Source organism: Wyeomyia smithii, chromosome 2 (assembly GCF_029784165.1).
Source record: "Wyeomyia smithii strain HCP4-BCI-WySm-NY-G18 chromosome 2, ASM2978416v1, whole genome shotgun sequence".
NCBI lineage: Eukaryota > Metazoa > Arthropoda > Insecta > Diptera > Culicidae > Wyeomyia > Wyeomyia smithii.
The window spans coordinates 63,175,858-63,196,995 of NC_073695.1; the positions used below are offsets into that span (position 1 = coordinate 63,175,858).

General features: G+C 36.1%; 1 protein-coding gene across 8 annotated transcripts in view; it reads left to right on the top strand.

Annotated features, from left to right (window-relative positions):
* Positions 1-254: 254 nt before the first annotated feature.
* The window catches only part of LOC129721479 (homeodomain-interacting protein kinase 2), a 202,128-nt gene continuing 181,244 nt past the window's right edge, over positions 255-21,138 (top strand). The window contains exons 1-3 of one of the 8 annotated variants that reach the window (XM_055674078.1): positions 255-798; positions 1,386-1,723; positions 1,950-2,619. In XM_055674078.1, coding sequence (XP_055530053.1) covers positions 2,223-2,619 — 397 coding nt within the window. In that variant the 5' untranslated portion in view covers positions 255-798; positions 1,386-1,723; positions 1,950-2,222. The remainder of the gene's footprint in view (positions 799-1,385; positions 1,724-1,949; positions 2,620-21,138) is intronic. The other 7 variants (XM_055674081.1, XM_055674079.1, XM_055674080.1 and 4 more) reach the window with 7 other exon arrangements.

The window sequence follows — 21,138 nt, forward strand, 5'->3', positions numbered from 1 at the left end:
ATTCTGTACAGTTTGTGAAAAATCTGTATGTTTTTCGCCGAAATCTGTAATTTGATGAATTTTTTAAATAGTTATTCATCAAAAAACTAACATTTTTCATATAAATCTGTGTGTGTGGCAGCCCTGGCGTTGACAGTTAAAAATGACAGGCGGCTAACTACGGCTGTTTGCCAACGCAGCAGGGTTTGTTCCACCCCTGAACGTATTGCCGCCGTGTACGCGGTCATCAACACCACTGCACGATCAGCACTTCGTACGTTCGCGTTTCATTCATTAGTCAACTTTCAATCAGCACGTACGCGTCGTGTTACGTCGTCGCCGTTGTGTGTTCGGTGGTCCGGACAATTTTCACCATTTTCCCTGCAATGGAGTGTAGTTCCGTTGCCCATTAGTGGTCAAACTTCGTGCTCATCAACGTCGGTTAGCGTTTTTATTGTGAAACAGTGAAAAAAATGAAGTGAAAAGCGTGTTTCATCGAGCAAAAAAAAAAATAAAGTGCTGGCGATTGGGAAAATCGTACAGTCTGTGTGCCAGCCAAGTAGCAATCCAATGAAAGGGCAGCGAATGCAAAGGGCTGCTGAGTTTTTTCCTTGCATGAAAAATTGTGATTGAACTGTGGAAGGTTTTTCACCGTTCCGCAGTAGACCAGCATTCGTAAAAAAGATGGTGCCGGGGACAAAGTGCTGAAAAGAGTAAAAAGTTTGTGGCAAAACCTGGGTATAGTAGATTGTGTGTGGTCACGGAAAAGGAGGCCGTACGTGCTAGGTGAGCGAGATTGTGAAAATATCGGATGAAAAAGTAAGCGAGTGTACAAGAAATCAAAAAAAGCAGTTTCTTTAGGATGTTTTGAATGATTCTTCTTTCCTCATGGTGGCAAGGATTGTGCAAAAGTTAATTTTCCATCCATCAATCATTGATAAAGGCGTCAGGGAAAACTACGAATTCGACCATATGCGAACGGAAAATGTTTGGTGTTTTGTTCGGTAGCAGATTTATTAGTTTAGTTTAATTGAAGCTGAGTATAGTTTATTAATTTTCAAAGTAGGTTTCGAAAGTTGAGAACGATTACTGAGTAAAAATGTAGCAATGAAATTTTCGATCGTAAATTTTTCCAATTTAGCCCATTTTGAAGCAGAGCGAATGAAACGGTTCATTCATACAGAACTAGCTTTGCCAGTGTGGTGCAGAGTGAGATAGTGAGCTACTGTCGGTTTGGGTGTGTGTGACCGCGCCTGGTGCGAATAATGTCAAAACAGAAACGTCACCTCCGCATCGAAACCGAAGTTGGCCGCCGCGACGAAGGCGGCTACTATTTCTCGCCTGTGCATGTGCAGATCAAAATGGTGGCGAAGCAGTTTTATTAATCGTTTTCTTTTTTACGAAAGGTTGTTCAGTGGCCAAGCGCGTTTGTGTGAGTGAATTGCAACGGTGTGTGTGTCTGCTTTTTTATGTCGAATTATCGTCGGAGGAGCCGTCGAGCCGTGCGTGTGTGTGTTTCTGTTCAGTGCCGTCGTAGCGAGTTTGCGTTCGATGTGTGATGGCCAATGTTTCCACAAAGAGAAATAATTATAAAATATATTAATAATAACATCAGCCGAAGCCATCGACGACAGATAATAAGAGAAACAAGCAGAAAAGTGAAATAAGAGCAGCAGTTGAGGCAAAAACAGCAACAGCGAAGACACTCGCCGATATTCGGTTTGGCAGCCGCGGAATTATCCATGTAAGAGCCTCAAAATAAAAACAGTGTAGTAGTTGAATTTAGTTTAGGAAGGGTGTATTACAGTAGCACATTATATGTTTGAAAATTAAATAGCAAAAGTTGATTTTTTAATAATGTCTATTCGACTCCCTAAAACTGAGAAACAAACGCAACAAATCAAGGCGATTTTGATTTTATTTCACAGAAATATACTACTGAAATCTTTCTCGTGTATGGTTTTTTATAGGTGTTTAAAAACAGTTCAAATTGTGTGTAAAGTTACCTTGAACCAATCATGAAAGAACAAACTTACGATCGAAGAAATACTGCAACTTATTGGTCCGAATTGATTCAACTTACAATTGGCCGTGCCACGGTGCACCGTTGTGTTTCTCCTCTGGTCAGTACATCATCCGGCGTTAGTTTCGTTAGTAGTGCGACCGAAATTTTCAATTCCCCGTAGACCAACCCCTCAAACACGCCTCACTGCGAGTAGAAACTTTTCCAGGCGGGGCCGCAAATGAAAAAGTCGCATTTTCGCTCGAACTACGACTTTTCCGGTCGGCCAACCGTAGTGACTCCGTCGTCGTCGTCGTTGTTGTACTCGCCGTCACCGTCCGAGTCCTTGAGGTATCAGCAACAGCTAGCACCAGAGCAAGCTGCTTTCCTGATTGCGACCAAAGACGTTCAGTCTCTTTATCATCAGTATCAGCAGCAGCCACCGCAGCAACAGCAGACAGAGCAATTTGTTCTCATTCGTGAAGGATACTCATATTCACGGAGGCGCAACGCACGATACGAGGGTGTTGCTGAGTCATTCGATTCGCAGCGAAATCCGGCGGTAGAGGACGAACGCAGACCGTCGGCTAGTAGTCAACTGCTCCAGCAGCAACAGCCGCGACTGGTTGACTTCGAAGGTAATCAATGTCAGCTTCTTGGTCTGATCTTGAGTTGCCATTTTTTCTTCCTTACTCGGTTCGGTTTAGTTTTCGATTATTATTGCCACACAGGTGCTCAGTTTTGGGTTGTTGGTTTTCGGTTTGTTGTGTTTATCATTCTGTTGGCTTCTTCAATCGTTATTAAAACATTATTTTATTTCGGTTGTTAAATTAGAAAATGGTTCATATTTTCCGCATCAGTCAATCATCCATTTTTGACCTAGGCTCGTACCAAATCAGTACGTGAATTGTTCAGGTCGGAATTCAAGTATAATGTTTCATAGGGTCGTGCTTGTTAACATCTTTGTTATACATGAATGATTATAAGTATATCTATTACTTTAAAACTTACTCAACCTTTAACTGCTTTCGGGGGAAGGCCACCTTTCAAAAAATCGATTTTAATGAAGTAAATTGAAGGAAAATTCTAAAATCTTCTAGATCTATTCATTTTATGTTTTAAGCGGTTTCGTGTAAGTTCTATTTCCGCTCCACTATGTCCTTCCAAATCTTTGAATGTAACTTTGTCGAAACAACATTTCTACAATAACTTCCTTATTGAAACAAAAATCATCGTTTTCAAAATCCCATCGACCCTATAGATGAACAAAAAAATCCCATCGACCTTGAAATCTATTTAAATTTTAGACTATTTTACCACAGACAAACAGATGTGCCACTCGATGACGATTTCATCGACCAGAAAAATAATGATAATTTCGAAATTTTGCTTAGTGGGCCGCTTGTGTCGCTATAAGCAAGCGCATGGTTGTTACAGTCGGCGCGGATTTCGCGTTTTTTGCGGATTTTGCGTTTTTTGCGGATTTGGCGCGTTTTTACTACTCCATGGCGCGGATTTTGCGGAAAGCTTTGCAACCTTGCTTTCCATTACCTAAAAATCAGGATATCGACTGAGGGGCTGACAGCACCCTTTCTAAGTTCAATGAAACATGGTGGGTGTGTAGTAGCAATGAGGTATACAAAGGTGAGGAAGGAGAAGACATTTGTCTGTATTAGTAACGAAAAAGGGGTAAACAGAAGCACGTGTTGGGGTCGTGACGTAGATCTCCAAAAACAAGAAAAGGCCATTTGGAATTGTGTTCCGCATTGTTTAACGACGCAGGTAGGCATTTTCAGCCGTAAACTGTCATAACTTGTGAAAATTTCTTGAAAAAAATGTACCGAACATTTATTTTTGGGCATTGTTTTTTGACTTCTACGTCATCACTGTTAACAAAAAAGAAGCCCTTTAAACCCGAGACTCAAACCATCGCCGTACCTTTCTATATTCCATTGGTGTAGTAGGGTGCCAATCCTTTCGGAATTTCCGTGGTTTGTCATGCGGATTTCCAGGAAAAGCCGCGCTTTAGGCTACTGACATACTGAGGCGTCAAATGAAGCGAAGCGTTGAGCGTATAACAAGCGGAATAAACAGAAGCAGAGCCGGATTTATGGGGGGGCCCAGGGGGCCCGGGCCCCGGGCCCCCACATTTTTAGGGCCCCCACAAATCGACAAAAAGATTTTTTCTCTTTAAAAAAGAGATTTAATCAAAAGTTCGATTTACAGTAAGAAAATTCGAACAGACCATTACAATCTGACACTTTCCTTAAGTGTTATTTTTTCGCGAGCGCCAATATCGCAACTACATCCATAAGAGTTCACCTTGGATTCTCTTGGAATGACACACATTAACACACCATTTGAATCGAACCAGCGCGCAATAAACGCCTAGAGTTAAAGTTTGGCCGACTGTCATTAAAAGCGCCAATCGAAGTGTCAAAACTCGTTCCAATCGAACATCAGCAATGTTAAAACTATGATGAAAAAACTTTTGACTGTTTGATTGGAACTTTTCAATGACAGTCGGCCAAACTTTAACTCTAGGGCTTTAGCGCGCATGGGTGGTAAAGCAGATAGAGAAAATAACCCACAAGTTTTTTAATGCATTGCTTTTGCTCACTGGTCCGAATCAGGGATACCAGATGTGCTTTGCAAAATGCAGATTTTCTGAGCTCGTGTGCAAATTTAATTGACCTGCAGATATGTGTAGTTTTTTCCTAGTTTCCATTATTGTCAGAGTCGTCTTATATTTGTGCAGTCTTTCTCAAATTGTGTGCAAATTTTTGCCTGTGGATCGCATTTTATTTCAAATTGCGGTAGTTTTTTTTCAGGTATCAAGAAAAAAGTTTGAAGATGAAACATATTAAAAATAGGTTGCGTGCGACTGTGAAGAATGAAAGGCAGTCAAACTTAGCATTATTAAGTTTCGAGTACGAGTATACTGAAGAAGTTATGTTGATTATTTAATTAATAAGTTTTTTTGCAAAAAAACTCGTAAAGCATAGTTTCCAAGCGAAGTGAAAAATTTGACAAGAAAAAAGCGTAAATTTTCGCTTGCGAAATCTGTCGTGAAAACCCGTTTGTGGAACACGCAGGTATTTCACCAGTCTGCAATTTACAGTTTAAGTGAAGCGAAATTCACGAGTTTACACTCCGAGCGAAGTGAAAATTGGCTGCAACTGACAGAATATAAACGCACGCAAGTTTTTGCTTGCTGCTGCTTTTTTCACTAGCGTTTGCATGCGTGGAAAAAGTGAACACAAGAAAAAGATGAGATCCACAACCTTTCGCGATCGCACAACGATTTCGCTTGATCGAATTTGTCTACAGTTCCTAGCGAAGTGAAATTTTTGCAGGTTGCATTTTTCACGAGCGTAAAACAATGATCATTTTGTATGAGATTTTCACTTCGCTTGGAACTCTAAATAGGACTTAAGAAAAAATTCTAACAAATTTTTGGTAATTTTTCAATAGCAAATAAATGCTTTTAACTCGTACGATAAAAAACAGTTTTGTTTTATTATAGGGCCCCCACTATAACTGGGCCCCGGGCCCCCACAATCGTAAATCCGGCCCTGAACAGAAGCGTTGGTTGAAGCTTCCTATGACATACTGGAGCGAGCGTCGCAAATGCGTTGTGTTGTCATATTCCTAGATTCCAGCACCGGTTTTGTTTAGAGGAAATATGAATTCGTCCAATGAAGATTTGTTTGCTTCTTCAAGCACGGTAAATCACTTTTTCCCGATAATATTTTCTATCCGGAAAATGACCTCTTTATCTTTTTTAAGATTTAAGACCAAAATAAAGCGAAATATAAAGATAGTCTGACATGGTATTACTGCACTAACATTTTATAAACATTTTAACATTTTCTAAACGAAAATGTATTCTATTTGCTTTTTTTCAATTACCAAACCAAAATAAAACAAATATAAAGCACCTGGCGATGAAAGATTTAGTCTGAACAAGGTATTACCGCGTACGTCTACGCGCGTCAAAACACTACTCGTTCTGTTTCGCCGCCTCTACCGACGCGTCGTTGCCGCTCGAGTATGACCGGTTTGAGCGTTTCATATAGACGTTCGAAGAAGTAGCTCGGACGCCTTTGCGACGCTTCTTGCTTCGCTTCATTTGACGCCTCAGTATGTCATTAGCCTTACACCGATTGTTTTGAATAATATTCCTTTCAAATTGCTTATTCAGAGTGTCGGTTGAATTTATTTTACGGGCCATAAGAGAATTTCTCAAACATTTCATTGATCCCAGGATCGAAACTTAAAAAAGAAATGTTTCGAGATGACAGATCTCAACGTTTTATGAATTTCCAAGACATTTACCATAAAAAAATAATTTGAACAGTTCCATGTGAATTTCTTCATTGGTCACTTTGAGGCTCTTTTTCCAGAAGTTCGCTTGAGAACAAATTTTGCATGAGAAGACAAAACTTCTAAGCTCTAATGTAAAACGATCGATATTTAATTTTTTCCATACATTCCATTGGCATTCAAGAGCAGGTTGACAGAGAGAAAAGGCAGAAGGAAGATTGTCAACGATTTTTAGATAAAAAGGGCGAAAATTGTGAAGTCTCCATGAAGGTACTTGCTAAAGTCGATATACAGTTAAAGGAAGAAAAATTTTTGAAGGAGAAATATTTTTCATAGTTTTAATAACACTATTCTCGCAAGGATATAAATAAACAGGTATAATGATGTTATTCACATTATTTTGAAAAATAAAGCACCGAGAAAAAATTGAAGTCTTTCATCGGGAAAACCGGGAAAAAAACGGGAAATCGAAATTGATTTTGAGTGGTCACCTTGCATTAAAAAACTTACTTGAGTCTATTCCATGTTTCTACAGATATAAATTGGATGTTAGACCTGAAATCGAGTTGAGAGATTCTTCTACTTTTTCGATTGCTTCTAATTTTTCGAGTTTGGCGCTATACTTGGGTTACATAGACTTAATCGTATTAATGACCGGTTTTTTTTTATTTTCTAGCTTAAACCTATCTCGTCCTTTTGAATTATTTTTAACAAGATTTTTTGCAACTTTTAGTATGGTTTGCAACTCACGAAGATTATTAATTACTTATTGACTGTTTCCGACAATATACGGGATTAAATGGTTATCTTTCACTTTAATGTCTTAAGTATTTATCGACCCACATTTCTCAAATTTCGTCATTCTCACTTTTTATGTCTAACTTATGTCTCACAGGAATTTTACTCGTCATAATTATACTCTTTTCAACGAGAAAAAATCGCGAGAGAAAAAATCAGTGCTACGGGCATTTTACATTTGTATATAAGAATTTCCAAACAACAATTTTGGTCAGCATCATTCCCAAACATGGCCGCAGTAAGTCAACTGTCATACGTTTTAAGCTAAATACAAACAAGTTATACATATCAGCATGACATTCTAAAGATGGTATTAATTTTACCATGTTGAATCAAAAGTTTCTATTATTTTTTCTTCGGCGCGGATTTAGTTTTCACGGCGCGGATCTCCAAAACCGTGGCGCGGATTTTGCGGATTCAAAATTAAGGTTTGTTTAAGAACCCTGCAAGCGTGTACATTCTTTATCAAAGACAAAAACCGTCAGTGATGCCGCTGGTGTTGATTTAAGCAAGCGCGCATACCCATGAGCAGTGACAAAATCCGTTTTACGAAAATAAGTAGTAGTAGTAGTAGCAATAAGCTCACATGGAGGCGCATGAGTGTAACGTTTCGAATAAGGACGAAGATTTTTCAGGATTTTTCTTCGAAGAGGCACGTCTGTTTGTCTGTGATTTTACCTTGAGCTTAAGCCTGAACGACCACATGCTTCCTAGTTGCAGCTTCACGATAGATGCGAAGCTAGTGAAGCTGCACGAAAAACAACTGTACGATGGCTTATTTGGGATTCATTTATCATCTGCAATGTACACCAATTCAGTAGCTTCTGCTTTGTATAGATCTTTAACGGCACCGTGTTACGATCGTTGTTGCTAAAGACTAAGTTTATCTCTGCATCTCTAACAACTGTTACGGAATAGAAGGTACTTATGTCTTCGTGATAAGTGACGTATTTTTTATACTTTTACCCATTACAAATAACTCTATTGCTCTTCATTACCGAGCATCAAATTTTCCGGATAATCGGATCACCTATTTTTCCTTATAAACGAATGTAAAATAATTATTTTCTTTCAACATGTTACTTGAATGATGCAGTGGCGTAAACAGATATCATTTCTATGCATAAAAGGATTATTTCTCGAATAACTGATTGGTTCCCTTAACTGAAATGGTAACAAATGTGCTGAAAGGCAAAGTAAAGGTAAAATTTCGGAATGAATATTGAAACAAACAGCAAAAAAAAAAATAATCCGAATAATCGAATCTAAAATTTCGGATAATCGGGTAACCGGTTTTGTATCGGCAATTATAATTCCCTGGAAGGGTAGATTCATTCAACTACGTGGGAAGGGTTAAGGCGAGGAGATGGTGTAGGAGCTTGAGAATAAACCCATGCGTAAAATTCTTCCTGACACCGAACGGTCTGATTCTACTAAGAATGGAACTCATGACGAATCGCTTGTCCAGAGTGGACTCGGCAACCTTGAGGCCACGAGTTCCTCTTATTTGAACTTCAGACTATTTTACCGACTATAAAAACGGCTAATCGTTGTAATTTAGAATTATAACGATTTTTATCCGATTTCGTTGATAGTTTTGTTTGTTATATCATTCGCTTATGCTAGTGAAGTTGCGTTCTTCACCTAATAAATTTTATTAAAATCATTTTGAGAATACCGATGCAGGTTGATAAAGCGTAACCTAAATCAATAACTATCACCATTCTGCTTCTGCAGACCGTTACTATCAAACATAAATACCATCTAAACGGTGAATGGCCAATATTATTAGGAACTCCATACACACTGCACCAGTAATTGGTTTTAGTCCTTCAGATTTCAATGATACTTTGTAGGTATAGATATCTGCCTCCCTATAAGCAATTAGCATAGCATAGCCTTGGTGCTACATTCCGATTCGGAACTTGACCTTCTGTTTTTTTATACACAGACTTCGCAGCTGACTGTTTAGTTCACAGGACACAATAGAGGGGCTAGCGCTACGATCCTACTGACACTAACAGTCTCTCCCGAGCCGTGACTCGAATCTACGACGACTGGCTTGTAAGGCCAGCATCGTACCTCGAGACCATCTGGAAGCTAAGCAATTAACATAATCAAAGAAACCTAAATTAATCAACCTAGCGGTCAGACTCAGCCTTTCTCATTCAAACTTATTATTTGTAAAATGGATTTACATGAATGTTTGAATCCAATAAAGGTATTTATATTCACTCTTTGGGTTCAAAACTATTGATGTTGTAATTGAAGTATAAAATATGAAATTTGAGGTAATGTTAGTGCTTAAGAAATAGCGAAATAAAAGAAATGACTCAATTTCGAACAACTTATTCATGAGCGATACCGTGAACGTTCAAATAGTACGATACCACATTTAAATCATGTTGAGGCCATATATTTTGATCAAAGCAGGTATAGTGATGAATAGTTTTTGAATTTCTTTTGTTGTTAAATGTTCAAATAAGTCGTTTAATACTCGAGATAATAGACTTTCGTTGTTTTACAAATTAAAACATAACGGTTGCTTAAGTTTGATTACGATCAAATGAAATGGAAACTTATAGGGCAGCCAAACTTTGAAACCACGTGTTCAATCATAATTCATCAGTTAACCCTTAACTAGTCCGTCCATCTGATATCAATATTGTTCAAATCGGCTGTGTAGTTTCTAAGATAATGAAGTTTCGTGATTTTCAACATTTCGATACATTACAGACGAAGTTACAGTCCGATTACAGCAAAATTCAATAAGGTGTTATGAGGCAGCTAGACCTTTCATTTGATACTAATTTTGTGGAAATCGGGTCAACCATCTCTGAGAAAAGTGAGTGAGTCCAAGTAGTATTCGGAATATGTTTCTTTTCATAGCTGGATTTCACATTATTAAACATAACAGGCAAAGTAATAATCCGTTTGCAAAAAAAAAATCAATAGGGTCTTATGAGACAACTCGACCTTCCATATGACACTGATTTTATGGAAATCGGTCCAGCCATCTCTGAGAAACATGAGTGAGAATAAATAGTCTCCAGAATACGTTTCTTTCCATAATTTGTGAACCACAAGTTCAATCTTCATAATATTTAAAAGTTAAGGGTTTTTAGATAGCCCGTTCATTTGAAACCAATTTTGTTCAAATTGGATGTGTAGTTCCTGGGATATTGATGTTCGTAATTTTTACATTTTGATACATAACCTCTAAACTAGAAATCAAATTACAATAAAAATCAATAGGGTCTATACAGGGCAACTAGACCTTTCATTTGTAATTAATTTCATCGGTCCAGCCATCTCAGAAAATCGAGTGAGATTGGGAGAGCGTTACACACCCACACACATACAGAAAATGCTCAGCTCGTCGAACTGAGTCGAGTGATATACGACTTCCGCCCCTTTGAGCCCTTTTATACCTTTAGTTTTTGCAGTGATTGCTATACCTTTCTAGGAGAAAGGCAAAAAGTGAAATGATAGAAATGACTTTTAATTTCAACTTCAATCCCGAGCAAGGCCTCAAACATTGAAATAGTACAATATCAAATTTAAATGATGTTGGGGCCACATATTTTGATCGTAGCTATAGTTTTAAACAGTCTGCGGGCTACGTTTCTTTCTTTAACTTTCAAACCTCATGTTTAAACATTATGAAATTCATTGTTTAAGGGTTTAAAAGCCCATTAATTTGAATTCAATTATGTTCATAGCTTCTGAGATATAAGAGCGAATTTCACATTCTGACGCAGCGCCAAAACTAAAAGTTTGATTACTATGAAATTCAATAGCAATCTAAGCGGCAAATAAACCCTTCATTTGACACCAAGATAGAAAGAATCGGTCAGACCATCTCTGAGAAAAGTGAGTGCGAGAAAAGGTGCACATACATGCAGAAAATGCTCGATCCCGAGCAGGAGAAAATATCATTATAATATCACAACCAGATATTGGAAATACACCTCATTTTGATCTTAATATGCTTTACATAGTTGGTAAAATAACAAAAAATAATACCAAAATATTGTTTCTTCCAGACTATATGAATAACAAAGCTTGAAATTTCAATAAAAAACCAAGAATTTGCATTAAAAATCACGAAAATAACCGATTCAGATATTTTTAACTTATTGAACACTGAATGCATAACTGATACATTACACTGATACATACTGATACAATAATCAATATCGAACAATTTTCACTTAAAAACTTTTAATCAGATATTTTAAAATCATCTCAAACATCTCATTGAAGGCATAGCGAGATATGATATCAACATTTTATGATATTTTCATATGCACGTTTGAAACTTGAATATCTTTCGAATAACACGATAGGTCCACATCATTGAATATGTTATTGATGAGTTATGATTTTGTTATCCTCTCCTGCCCGGGATTCGTCGAACTGAGTCGAGTAGTTTATGATATTCGGCCATTTGGATCACTTTTCTACCTTTTAATTAGCCAGTGATCGTTAGGCGAAAGTCAATATGCTTACTTTCATTATGTGATTTCACATTTTAATGAACAACGGACGAAGTTACAATCCGATTACAATGAAATTCAATAGCAACCTATGGGGCAACTACACCTTTCATTTGACACTAATTTTGTGAAAATCGGTTCAGCCATCTCTGAGAAAAATGAGTGAGTTTAAAAAACCTCAGGATAACTTTTCTTTACATAACTTTTGAACCATATGTTCAATCATAACGAAATTTAAAAGTTAAGGGTTCTGAAGACAGCCCGATCATTTGAAACCAGTTTTATTGAAATTGGTTATGTGGTTTCTGAGATATTGATGTTTCGTGATTTTACGTTTTGATACATAACCTCTAAACTAAAAATCCGATTACGATGAATTTCAATAGCAACCTATGGCGCAACTAGAACTTTCATTTGCCATGAATTTCATGAAAATCGGTCCAGCTTTCTCTGAGAAAAGTGAGTGAGAAAAAAAAGTTGCACATACACACACACACATACATACATACATACAGAAAATGCTCAGTTCGTCGAAAGGGGTCGAGTGGTATATGACATTCGGCCATTGAGATCACTTTTATACCTTTGGTTTTTCCAGTGATTGCTATACCTTTCTAGGAGAAAGGCAAAACAAGCCTAAGCTTTCAAAAGGACGTAACTTCTTCATTTTAATAAAAATTGTTCTAGTGAGTGGCCGCTCAACCGCATTAAACTCAACAAACACATAAACAATAAACGAAAGATAGATAAATCCTATTCAACTTAGTTTTACGAGTGCAGCACTCGACTACTTGTACCGACGATAAAGTTGAAATCAAGCCATTACCTAAAAATATTACCTTTAAATACGCCACTGTGATACAGACAAATTAATTGCACGGGAATATGCCTCGAATTTGAGAATCAAAGTTTACAAATTGACATAATGATCGAGTTTGGTATTTCGAAGTTTACAAAGAACAAATTTGCCCTTGCTGCACCCCTTTCCTGCCCACGCTAATGAGATAGACAAAATCTTTTGCGTTAGGATCGAATTAAACAATCAAATTAATAATTAATAAATGTTGACATAACTCATACTCTTCTCCTTTTTCCACTTTGCTACGCCACTGAGATATAGCAAAGTCTCAGATGACACAGTAATGTCGCAAAACTCCGTCTTATACCCAAAAACCTAAGGTCGCGGAATTTACGCGGTTTTTTTACGCGGATTTCGGTTTCTCTTCACTCGGATTGCGGAATTTACGCTTTTTTTACGCGGCACGTATCCTCCGCTTAAAAAGCGACTTTAGTGTATATGAATTTTGCACAGATATCGTGGAATACGTTTTCAAGTTTACAGAGTACAAATTATCCTCACCCTCTTTGCCCACGCTAATGAGATAGAGCAAAACTAATATATTTGTTACACTTTTTATTCTCGAACCTCTAAGGGCAAATTTCCACAGTAATCGGTTCAGTAGTTTTTGAGTCCATTGGGAACCATAGGCAGACAGAAAGACTGACACACAACGATGCCTCAATGATTCAAATTTTTCAAGTAAACTTCCGACATTCCTGTTAATTTTAACGCCTACTACAGTTAAAGAGTTTCCTCCAGTAACCACAACATAACTTGAAACAAAATTTTGACCGTTGGTTTATATGAGTTTTGTTGCGATGAAGAGGCTACGCCCTTTTCAAAGCTTAGGCTTGTTTTTTGGTTATGCAAATTGCCCATAGGTAGGCAAAATATCTATACCTACAAAGTACCATTAGAATCTGAAAGACTAAAACTAATGGTCGAATTTATATGAATTTTCTGAGAAGATTGGTCATCTAAACATAAAATGGACATAACTCAAAAATGCTACCAACGATTTTTTCGAAAATTTACCCAGAGATGAAGAACATCATTACGAACAATCTGGTGTTCACCGTTTAAATGGTATTTTTTGTTTGATAACAACGGTGCTCCAACACCGTGATTATGTAACAAAAAGAGATTGGAGAAATAGTAGCTTGGCGCGCTAACGTCACTCAGTCTCAACATGGGTTGCCTTGTAGTAGGGGTATGATTGCAATAACGTAAAAGATAAAGCGTTTTCCTGCTATCTTCAGTGATACCGCTTACCGTGCAACGCACGTGCTTTTTAGGTAAACCATTACGTAGTTCAGTCAATGGTCAATTTGAGTACAACATTCGAATTCTTGTTTAACACATGACATTAACAGTAGGTTGCCAATGGGAGTCGGCTGCGAATTTTGTTTAATTTTGGACAGTTTTGTCTTCTCAAAAAAAGTTTTCATGCAAAATTCCAGCTCAATCGCGTAGTAGCGACTTTCCCAAAAGCAGGTATAGTAATGCTAAAAATCTAGATTTCAGACCCCCTCTCCCCGATTTCACAATAAGTAACGCTCGATATGACCCTCCTCCCCTCCTAAAAGTACGTACCACTGAACAACCTAATCCATCATCGTTACGTACTTGTCTCAACTTCCCCCCTTCCCCCCTATGTAACAATAAGTAACAGACTCATCCCTTCCCTCCCGTTACGTAATTTGTGTACGATAGCTAGTCAAAATCCCCACAGACCAGAAAAACATTAGATGTACCCTTCCGTTGCATAGTCTGGATTAGTACACTAAAGTCGTTTTTCACGAAGATTTCTCGGAATTTACGCGGTTTTTTTACGCGGATTCCGAAATTTACGCGGTTTTTTTTACGCGGATTCCGGAATTTTCGCGGTATTTTTTTTTTGTGCGGATTTCGGTTTCCCTTCCCTCGGAATGCCGAATTAACGCTGTTTTTACGCGGATTCCGGAATTCACGCGGTTTTTTACGCGGATTCCGGAATTTACGCGTTTTTTTACGCGAATTCCGGAATTTACGCGGTTTTTTTTACGCGGCACGTATCCTCCGCGGAAAAAGCGACTTCAGTGTTTTTTTTATTTCAATAGATTTCTTGCTTCAAAATCACTTATTACTTTGCTGAAGACATTGCGCGTCTAATGAAAAAATAAATTTGCTATCCAAAAGTTTTTTCTTTCATTAATAAAAACTACATCCAGAATGATGTTATTCTACACAGAGTTGTGGGAAAGTACTAAAATATTGAATCTGAACAAAAAATCAGTTCATCCTGACACTTTTCTTAATGGAATGTTGTATGATCATAAAATCTGGTGAAATAAGTAATAAAATCGGGGGTAGACAAAATCGGGTGATTCCTCACTGATACAGCCTTTTTATAATTTTCCTTGATTTTCAGCTCGATTCGCTGGTAGAAAAAAACATTGCTTTTGATTCTATTTCAAAAATATTTAGTAGAAATCTTTATAAACCTTTAACAAATGAAGTTTTTTTACTCGGATTTCGGAATTTACGCGTTTTTTATACTGATTTCGGAATTGCTGCGTATCCTCAGCGCAAAAAAAAAATATTTTAGTGTATAGTTTTCCGATATTTCTTCGCCGGAAAATAGTGCTGATACTAGGCACCTTGTTTCCTGTGGGAGCAACAACGATGGCCGGAAGGCAATGAATAAGTAGGCAACAAAAAATAGAAAGACTAGATCCACAAAAAATGTCCCAGTTTAAATATATTTCCTCAATTGTTATTTTTGTTTTGACTAAAACTTTGCACAGATATTTATGAGCAAAAGACGCTATTTCGTGCTATTGGTTGCATTTTTGAATCACGGCTCATTTTTGAGAAGCTATGCTTGCACAAATGTTACGTAAAAAAGGTATTGATGATCTTTGATGCCAATATTTTTAGAGTAAAAAAGGTTTGTTTGATCGTTATGACGTCTTCGCTAAAGTTGTAGGTAGTTATTCTAAAAAAATATACACTCTTAAAAAATCTCTAAGAATATAAATTGAAATTAAAAATAGTTAGGTACCTTAAAATTCCCATTTTTTAAGTCTATTTTTTAAATGAAAACTTCAAAAGTTAGATAAACAATGATTGCTGTTCGATCAAGGAGAAATGTATGACAAAAAAGGTAAAATTGTCCAAAAAATCAAAAAAAATATTGCTGGAGCGTTAGGTATAACGTCATCAGCAAAGTTATAGACAGTAAGATTTGTTCTCTTTTTTAAGAAAAAAATCACAAAAAAATGGTAGCCTATAACTTTAACTTACTTTTTATAAATCTGAATTTTTAATTACGAAAACTATACGTTATAAGCTAATCAAAAACAATTAACTGAACTTGGAGCAAAAAAATAAAAAATTAAAATTTGTCAAAAAAAACAATTTTTTTTACATGTTGTTTTATTTTAAAAGGACAATATCATTTTTCGAATTAAATTTCTATTTTTAACAACGGCTTTCATTAAGCAGACAGTATGTGAAGTGGGGAGAGCGAAATATAAGCGGACTGGAAATATGATACAGATTTGGAAAAATATACCGCATCCCGTCGGGATTCGGTATATTTTTCCAAATCTGTACCATATTTCCAGTCTGCTTATTTTTCGCTCTCCCCACTTCACATACTGTCTGCTAAATGGACGATATCATTATCTACAACTTTGCCGATCAAATAAACCGTTTAGATAGTAAAAACTCTCAGAAAGTAGATTTTTTTTTAAAAACATTCTTTTAGACAATACTAGGCCTTGGAGTTTCTGCATTTCTGAGATGATTGGTTTGAAAAAAAAAGAACCCAAAAACATCATGAACTACTATCTGCGCATTTTTGGATAGGTTAAAAAAAAGTAAATCTGATCATTTTGAGGCATGGAGGCATTTTCATGGAGACGAAACTTTTAAGCCCTGCTGCTAAACGAAACTCAAAGGTATTTTTTTCCTATTCACTACATGCAGAACCCCAAAAAAATAATCGAAAATTGAAGACTCTGGAGGAGTTTCATTTAAAGCCACTCCTCTCTCTTGGATATTGGCAAGGTGTTTTCTGTACTTCGCATTTTATATTATTAGCAGTATCACTATTGAAGTAAGATCCCCTGTCCATCCTAACCACGGCACAGTGGGGCGACTCCATACAAAGGCTGGCCAAGCAAAAAAAGTGTCGATAAATGCGACAAAAACTTGGTATTTACATAATTTTGGGGCGCTGAACACGAATTTGACATCCATTTTTTGTTTGAGGCCGTCCATAAAGCACGAAATCCAATTTTTAATATTTTTTGGCATTTTTTTCCTTCTTTATAGAATTATATGATCTTTGACCACAAGTAGTGCCACCGGGCGTCCTCCCCATTAAAAACAAAACGTAATTTATGGACGACCTCCGAACTAAACAAATTTTGCCTAAATATACATATTTTTTTGATAAACTAAAACAACATAATTAATACAAACTAATTACAAATTGGAAAAATCATCATCAGCATCATCATCTTCCGCTATGATTGCTTAAATCTCGTGTTGAATTGTTTCCAGAAAATTTGAAGTTCATTATACTTATCAGCAGGAAAAATGTCTTTCGCTGCAATTTTCATTTTTTCTAGTAATTTTCGATGTTTCATTGTTTCATATATATGTTATCTTCCTAATCCGGTTTCTATGGTAGATAGAGGACATTTAAATACATGTATAGCACCATGAATTGACTACTTGCTAGACATTGAATTAGGTGGTGCCGCTGAAGTTGAAGGCTCCATAATAGAATTCAACGAATTTATGAATTTGAAAACCACAAGACACTGGAATGACACTACGTTCTAAATGAATACAAAAAGATGCGGAGGGCGACGACTGTTCTTTGTTTTTTCTCTCATAAAGCAAAATGTGTGCTTTACTTTTGTATGCAAACGAGTGCGAAGCAAAAGCAAACGGGCTATTGTTAGCCGGAGTTTGATGGTATGAATTTGCTGCTAGTATTTGACACTTCAATCAGTTTAGCGAACTTCATGATCATAAATTGAAAAGGGCTGAATGTTTTTAATATTGTTTTAAATTTGCAGAAAGTGAAAAAGTTTGACATGATTAAAATTTCATAAAGATTTGTTTACTGTTTTTTGTTTAACACTTATTTTATAACTTTTCATTAATAATTTTTTGGATTTTTGCCCAAATTTTTATTTTATCCTTACGGATTGAGTACGATATCATAAATCTTCATTAATGAGGTATCATGATTATGATTAAAATTAATCCTGGATGAAATTTCAACTTCAAAAATAAAAACTAAAAAAAATCTGCTATCGCTTTCTTCACTAAAGTGACAATTTGCGCAGTTTTGCGCTACAGCGGACAATATGCATTTGAAAGCTAACGTTTTTACCTAAATTTTGAATGTAGTCACAACCGTGGCAAACTGCGGCAACTAAACTTTTAAGCTACTTTTCTACAAAAAATCATGTTTTGCCTTTCTCCTAGAAAGGTATAGCAATCACTGGAAAAACCAAAGGTATAAAAGTGGTCCCAATTGCCGAATGTCATATACCACTCGACCCCTTTCGACGAACTGAGCATTTTCTGTATGTATGTATGTATGTATGTGTGTGTGTGTGTGTGTGTGTGTGTGTGTGTGTGTGTGTATGTATGTGCAACTTTTTTTTCTCACTCACTTTTCTTAGAGATGGCTGGACCGATTTTCATAAAATTAATTGCAAATGAAAGGTCTAGTTGTGCCATAGGTTGCTATTGAATTTCATTGTAATCGGATTTTTAGTTTAGAGGTTATGTATCAAAATGTAAAAATCACGAAACATCAATATCGCAGAAACCACACAACCGATTTTAATAAAATTGGTTTCAAATGATCGAGCTGTCTCCAGAACCCTTAACTTTTGAATTTCGTAATGATTGAACATATGGTTCAAAAGTTATGTAAAGAAAAGTTATCCTGAGGTTGTTTAAACTCACTCATTTTTCTCAGAGATGGCTGAACCGATTTTCACAAAATTAGTGTCAAATGAAATATCTAGTTGCCCGATAGGTTGCTATTGAATTTCATTGCAATCGGATTGTAACTTTATCCGTTGCTCATGAAAATGTGAAATCACATAATGAAAGTAAACAAATTGACTTCCTCCTAACGATCACTGGCTAATTAAAAGGTAGAAAAGTGATCCAAATGGTCGAATGTCATATACTACTCGACTCAGTTAGACAAATCGAGCATTTTCTGCATATAAGCATGTATAGGTGTATATGTTTGTGTGTGGGTGTGTACGTGTGTATGTGCACCTTTTTTCGCACTCACTATTCTCAGAGATGGTCTGACCGAACAGATTTCAATGAAATTAATTGCAAATGAAAGGTCTAGTTGCCCTATAAGACCCTATTGAATTTTATTGTAATCTGATTTCTAGTTTAGAGGTTATGTTTAAAAATGTGAAAATCATGAAACATCAATATCTCAGAAACTACACAACATTTAAAATTAGTTTCAAATGAACGGGCTACCTTAAAACCCTTAACTTTTGAATTTTATGAAGATTGAACATGTGGTTCAGAAGTTATGGAAAGAAACGTGTTCTGGAGACTATTTAATCTCACTCATGTTTCTCAGAGATGGCTGGACCGATTTTTATAAAATTAGTGTCATATGAAAGGTCTTGTTGCCCCATAAGACCCTAATGTTTTTTTTACAAACGGATTATTACTTTGCCTGTTATGTTTAAAAATGTGAAATCCAGCTATGAAAAGAAACATATTCCAAGACAACTTACTTGGACTCACTCATATTACTCAGAGATGGTTGACCCGATTTCCACAGAATTAGTATCAAATAAAAGGTCTACCTACCTCATAACACCCTATTGAATTTTGCAGTAATCGGACTGTAACTTCGTCTGTAATGTATTGAAATGTGAAAATCACGAAACTTCATTATCTTAGAAACTACACAACCGATTTGAACAATATTGATATCAGATGAACGGGCTAGTTAGGGGTTAACTGATGAATTATGATTCTTTTTTTTCGTCACGAACAGTCATCGGGCGCGGACGCGTTTTCATTTCGCTCCGCAATTAACTTTTATTTTTATTTTTTTTTTACACCTTGACGGCGCACAGTGGCGGGTCTCCGAACAAAAGTCGGACAAAACCCAAAATGCTCATTAAAAAAGCAGGAAAATCCATATTAGGTTGATTTTTTTATGAAAAATTCAATTTTGGTATCAAAAATTCAAAAAGTTGGGATAATATCTCCCTAAAGCGCAATAAAATTTTTCTTATGGCTAAAATTACGTCGTAGTGGTTTTGTGTATAGCATTATTCATTTATATTCCCATCTTTTGTTATGTTTGTGGATCCAGTAGTCATCAGCGAAACTGAGGATAGTATATATAATATAAAATATTTAATAATAATGTACTATTTCAAAATTATAATTTAAAATTTCAATTATAAATATAATTCAAATAAGTATGGTGTCAGTATAGTCAGTTTCTGGCGAACCGAATATAGAAAACCAGTATAAACTGTCAAAATGTGAACCAGCCGATTGTGTGCTAAATTTCGCAGTTGAAAAACTGTGATCATGTAGTATTGAAATAGATATCATTTTTGGCTCAATTTTTACCTCGAATTAATTTAGGAAACAAAATGTTAAAAACGTTAAACTAAAATACGTGAGTAAAAAACAAAGAAATATTCATTTATATAAAATCAATGTCGTGTGTAATTAGCTGTCTTTAAAAAAAAATCCACTGCCATTAATGAACTGTTCTGTCTTCTTTCACGCTATACTATTTTAAGAGAAATGTGCATTCGAAACGAACTATACAGTATATTATATGTTGAAATAAGCAAAATGGTCCCATTTTAATAGATTTAAAAAACTTGAGTCTAAGTAAAAATTTGTCGTTTAACATGGTCATGGCCAGTTTTATGTGTTTTAATACTAGTAAAAATACAGTGTCTATATACGTTAGTGCATAATTTGTGACGTGTCACCATCGTATTATAGTAATCAGGGATACCAGATATGCAAATTTATCTGAAAATGAAGATTTTTAGAGTCCGTGTGCCGACTTTTATTGATTTGTCGATATTTGCAGTTTTTTTAGAGAGCAGATTTCATATTGTATTTAAATTTAATATTGAACATTGACTGGACTTATCAATTACTTATTATTATTAATTAATTTCATAATAAATTTTCGGAGCAGAATTAAATGGAAATATTACCTATTCTCAATATGTTACGTAATATGTGAAATTTGCTTTTTCGACCAGTTGCGCGAATACCGTCTGCATGCTACCAACGCTGTTACCATGCACGACGTTGACACAAACACAGTTTCAGCTAATTTAGCTATAAAAAGGCAAGCGCAAATATACGAGAACTGTCAGTACCGCAAAATCAGTGTTGTTGTTCCACCTTAGTTCAAAGTGAAGTGAATAAAGCAAATAAGGTTAAAAGTGACGGAGTTAGTGTCGTTAAGCTTTTTTGAACGAAACACAATATTTAAAACAGGTATCATCGATCAGCTCAACAGCATCAAACAGCGAATTCAAAAAGAATTTTTTGTCAAACTTGGTCTACATGTCGACAAACCGCACGCTGGGTTTGACAATAGCAATAACGGTGTTACAGCAATACGTTTTTTCCAATGCAGAATTTTCTTT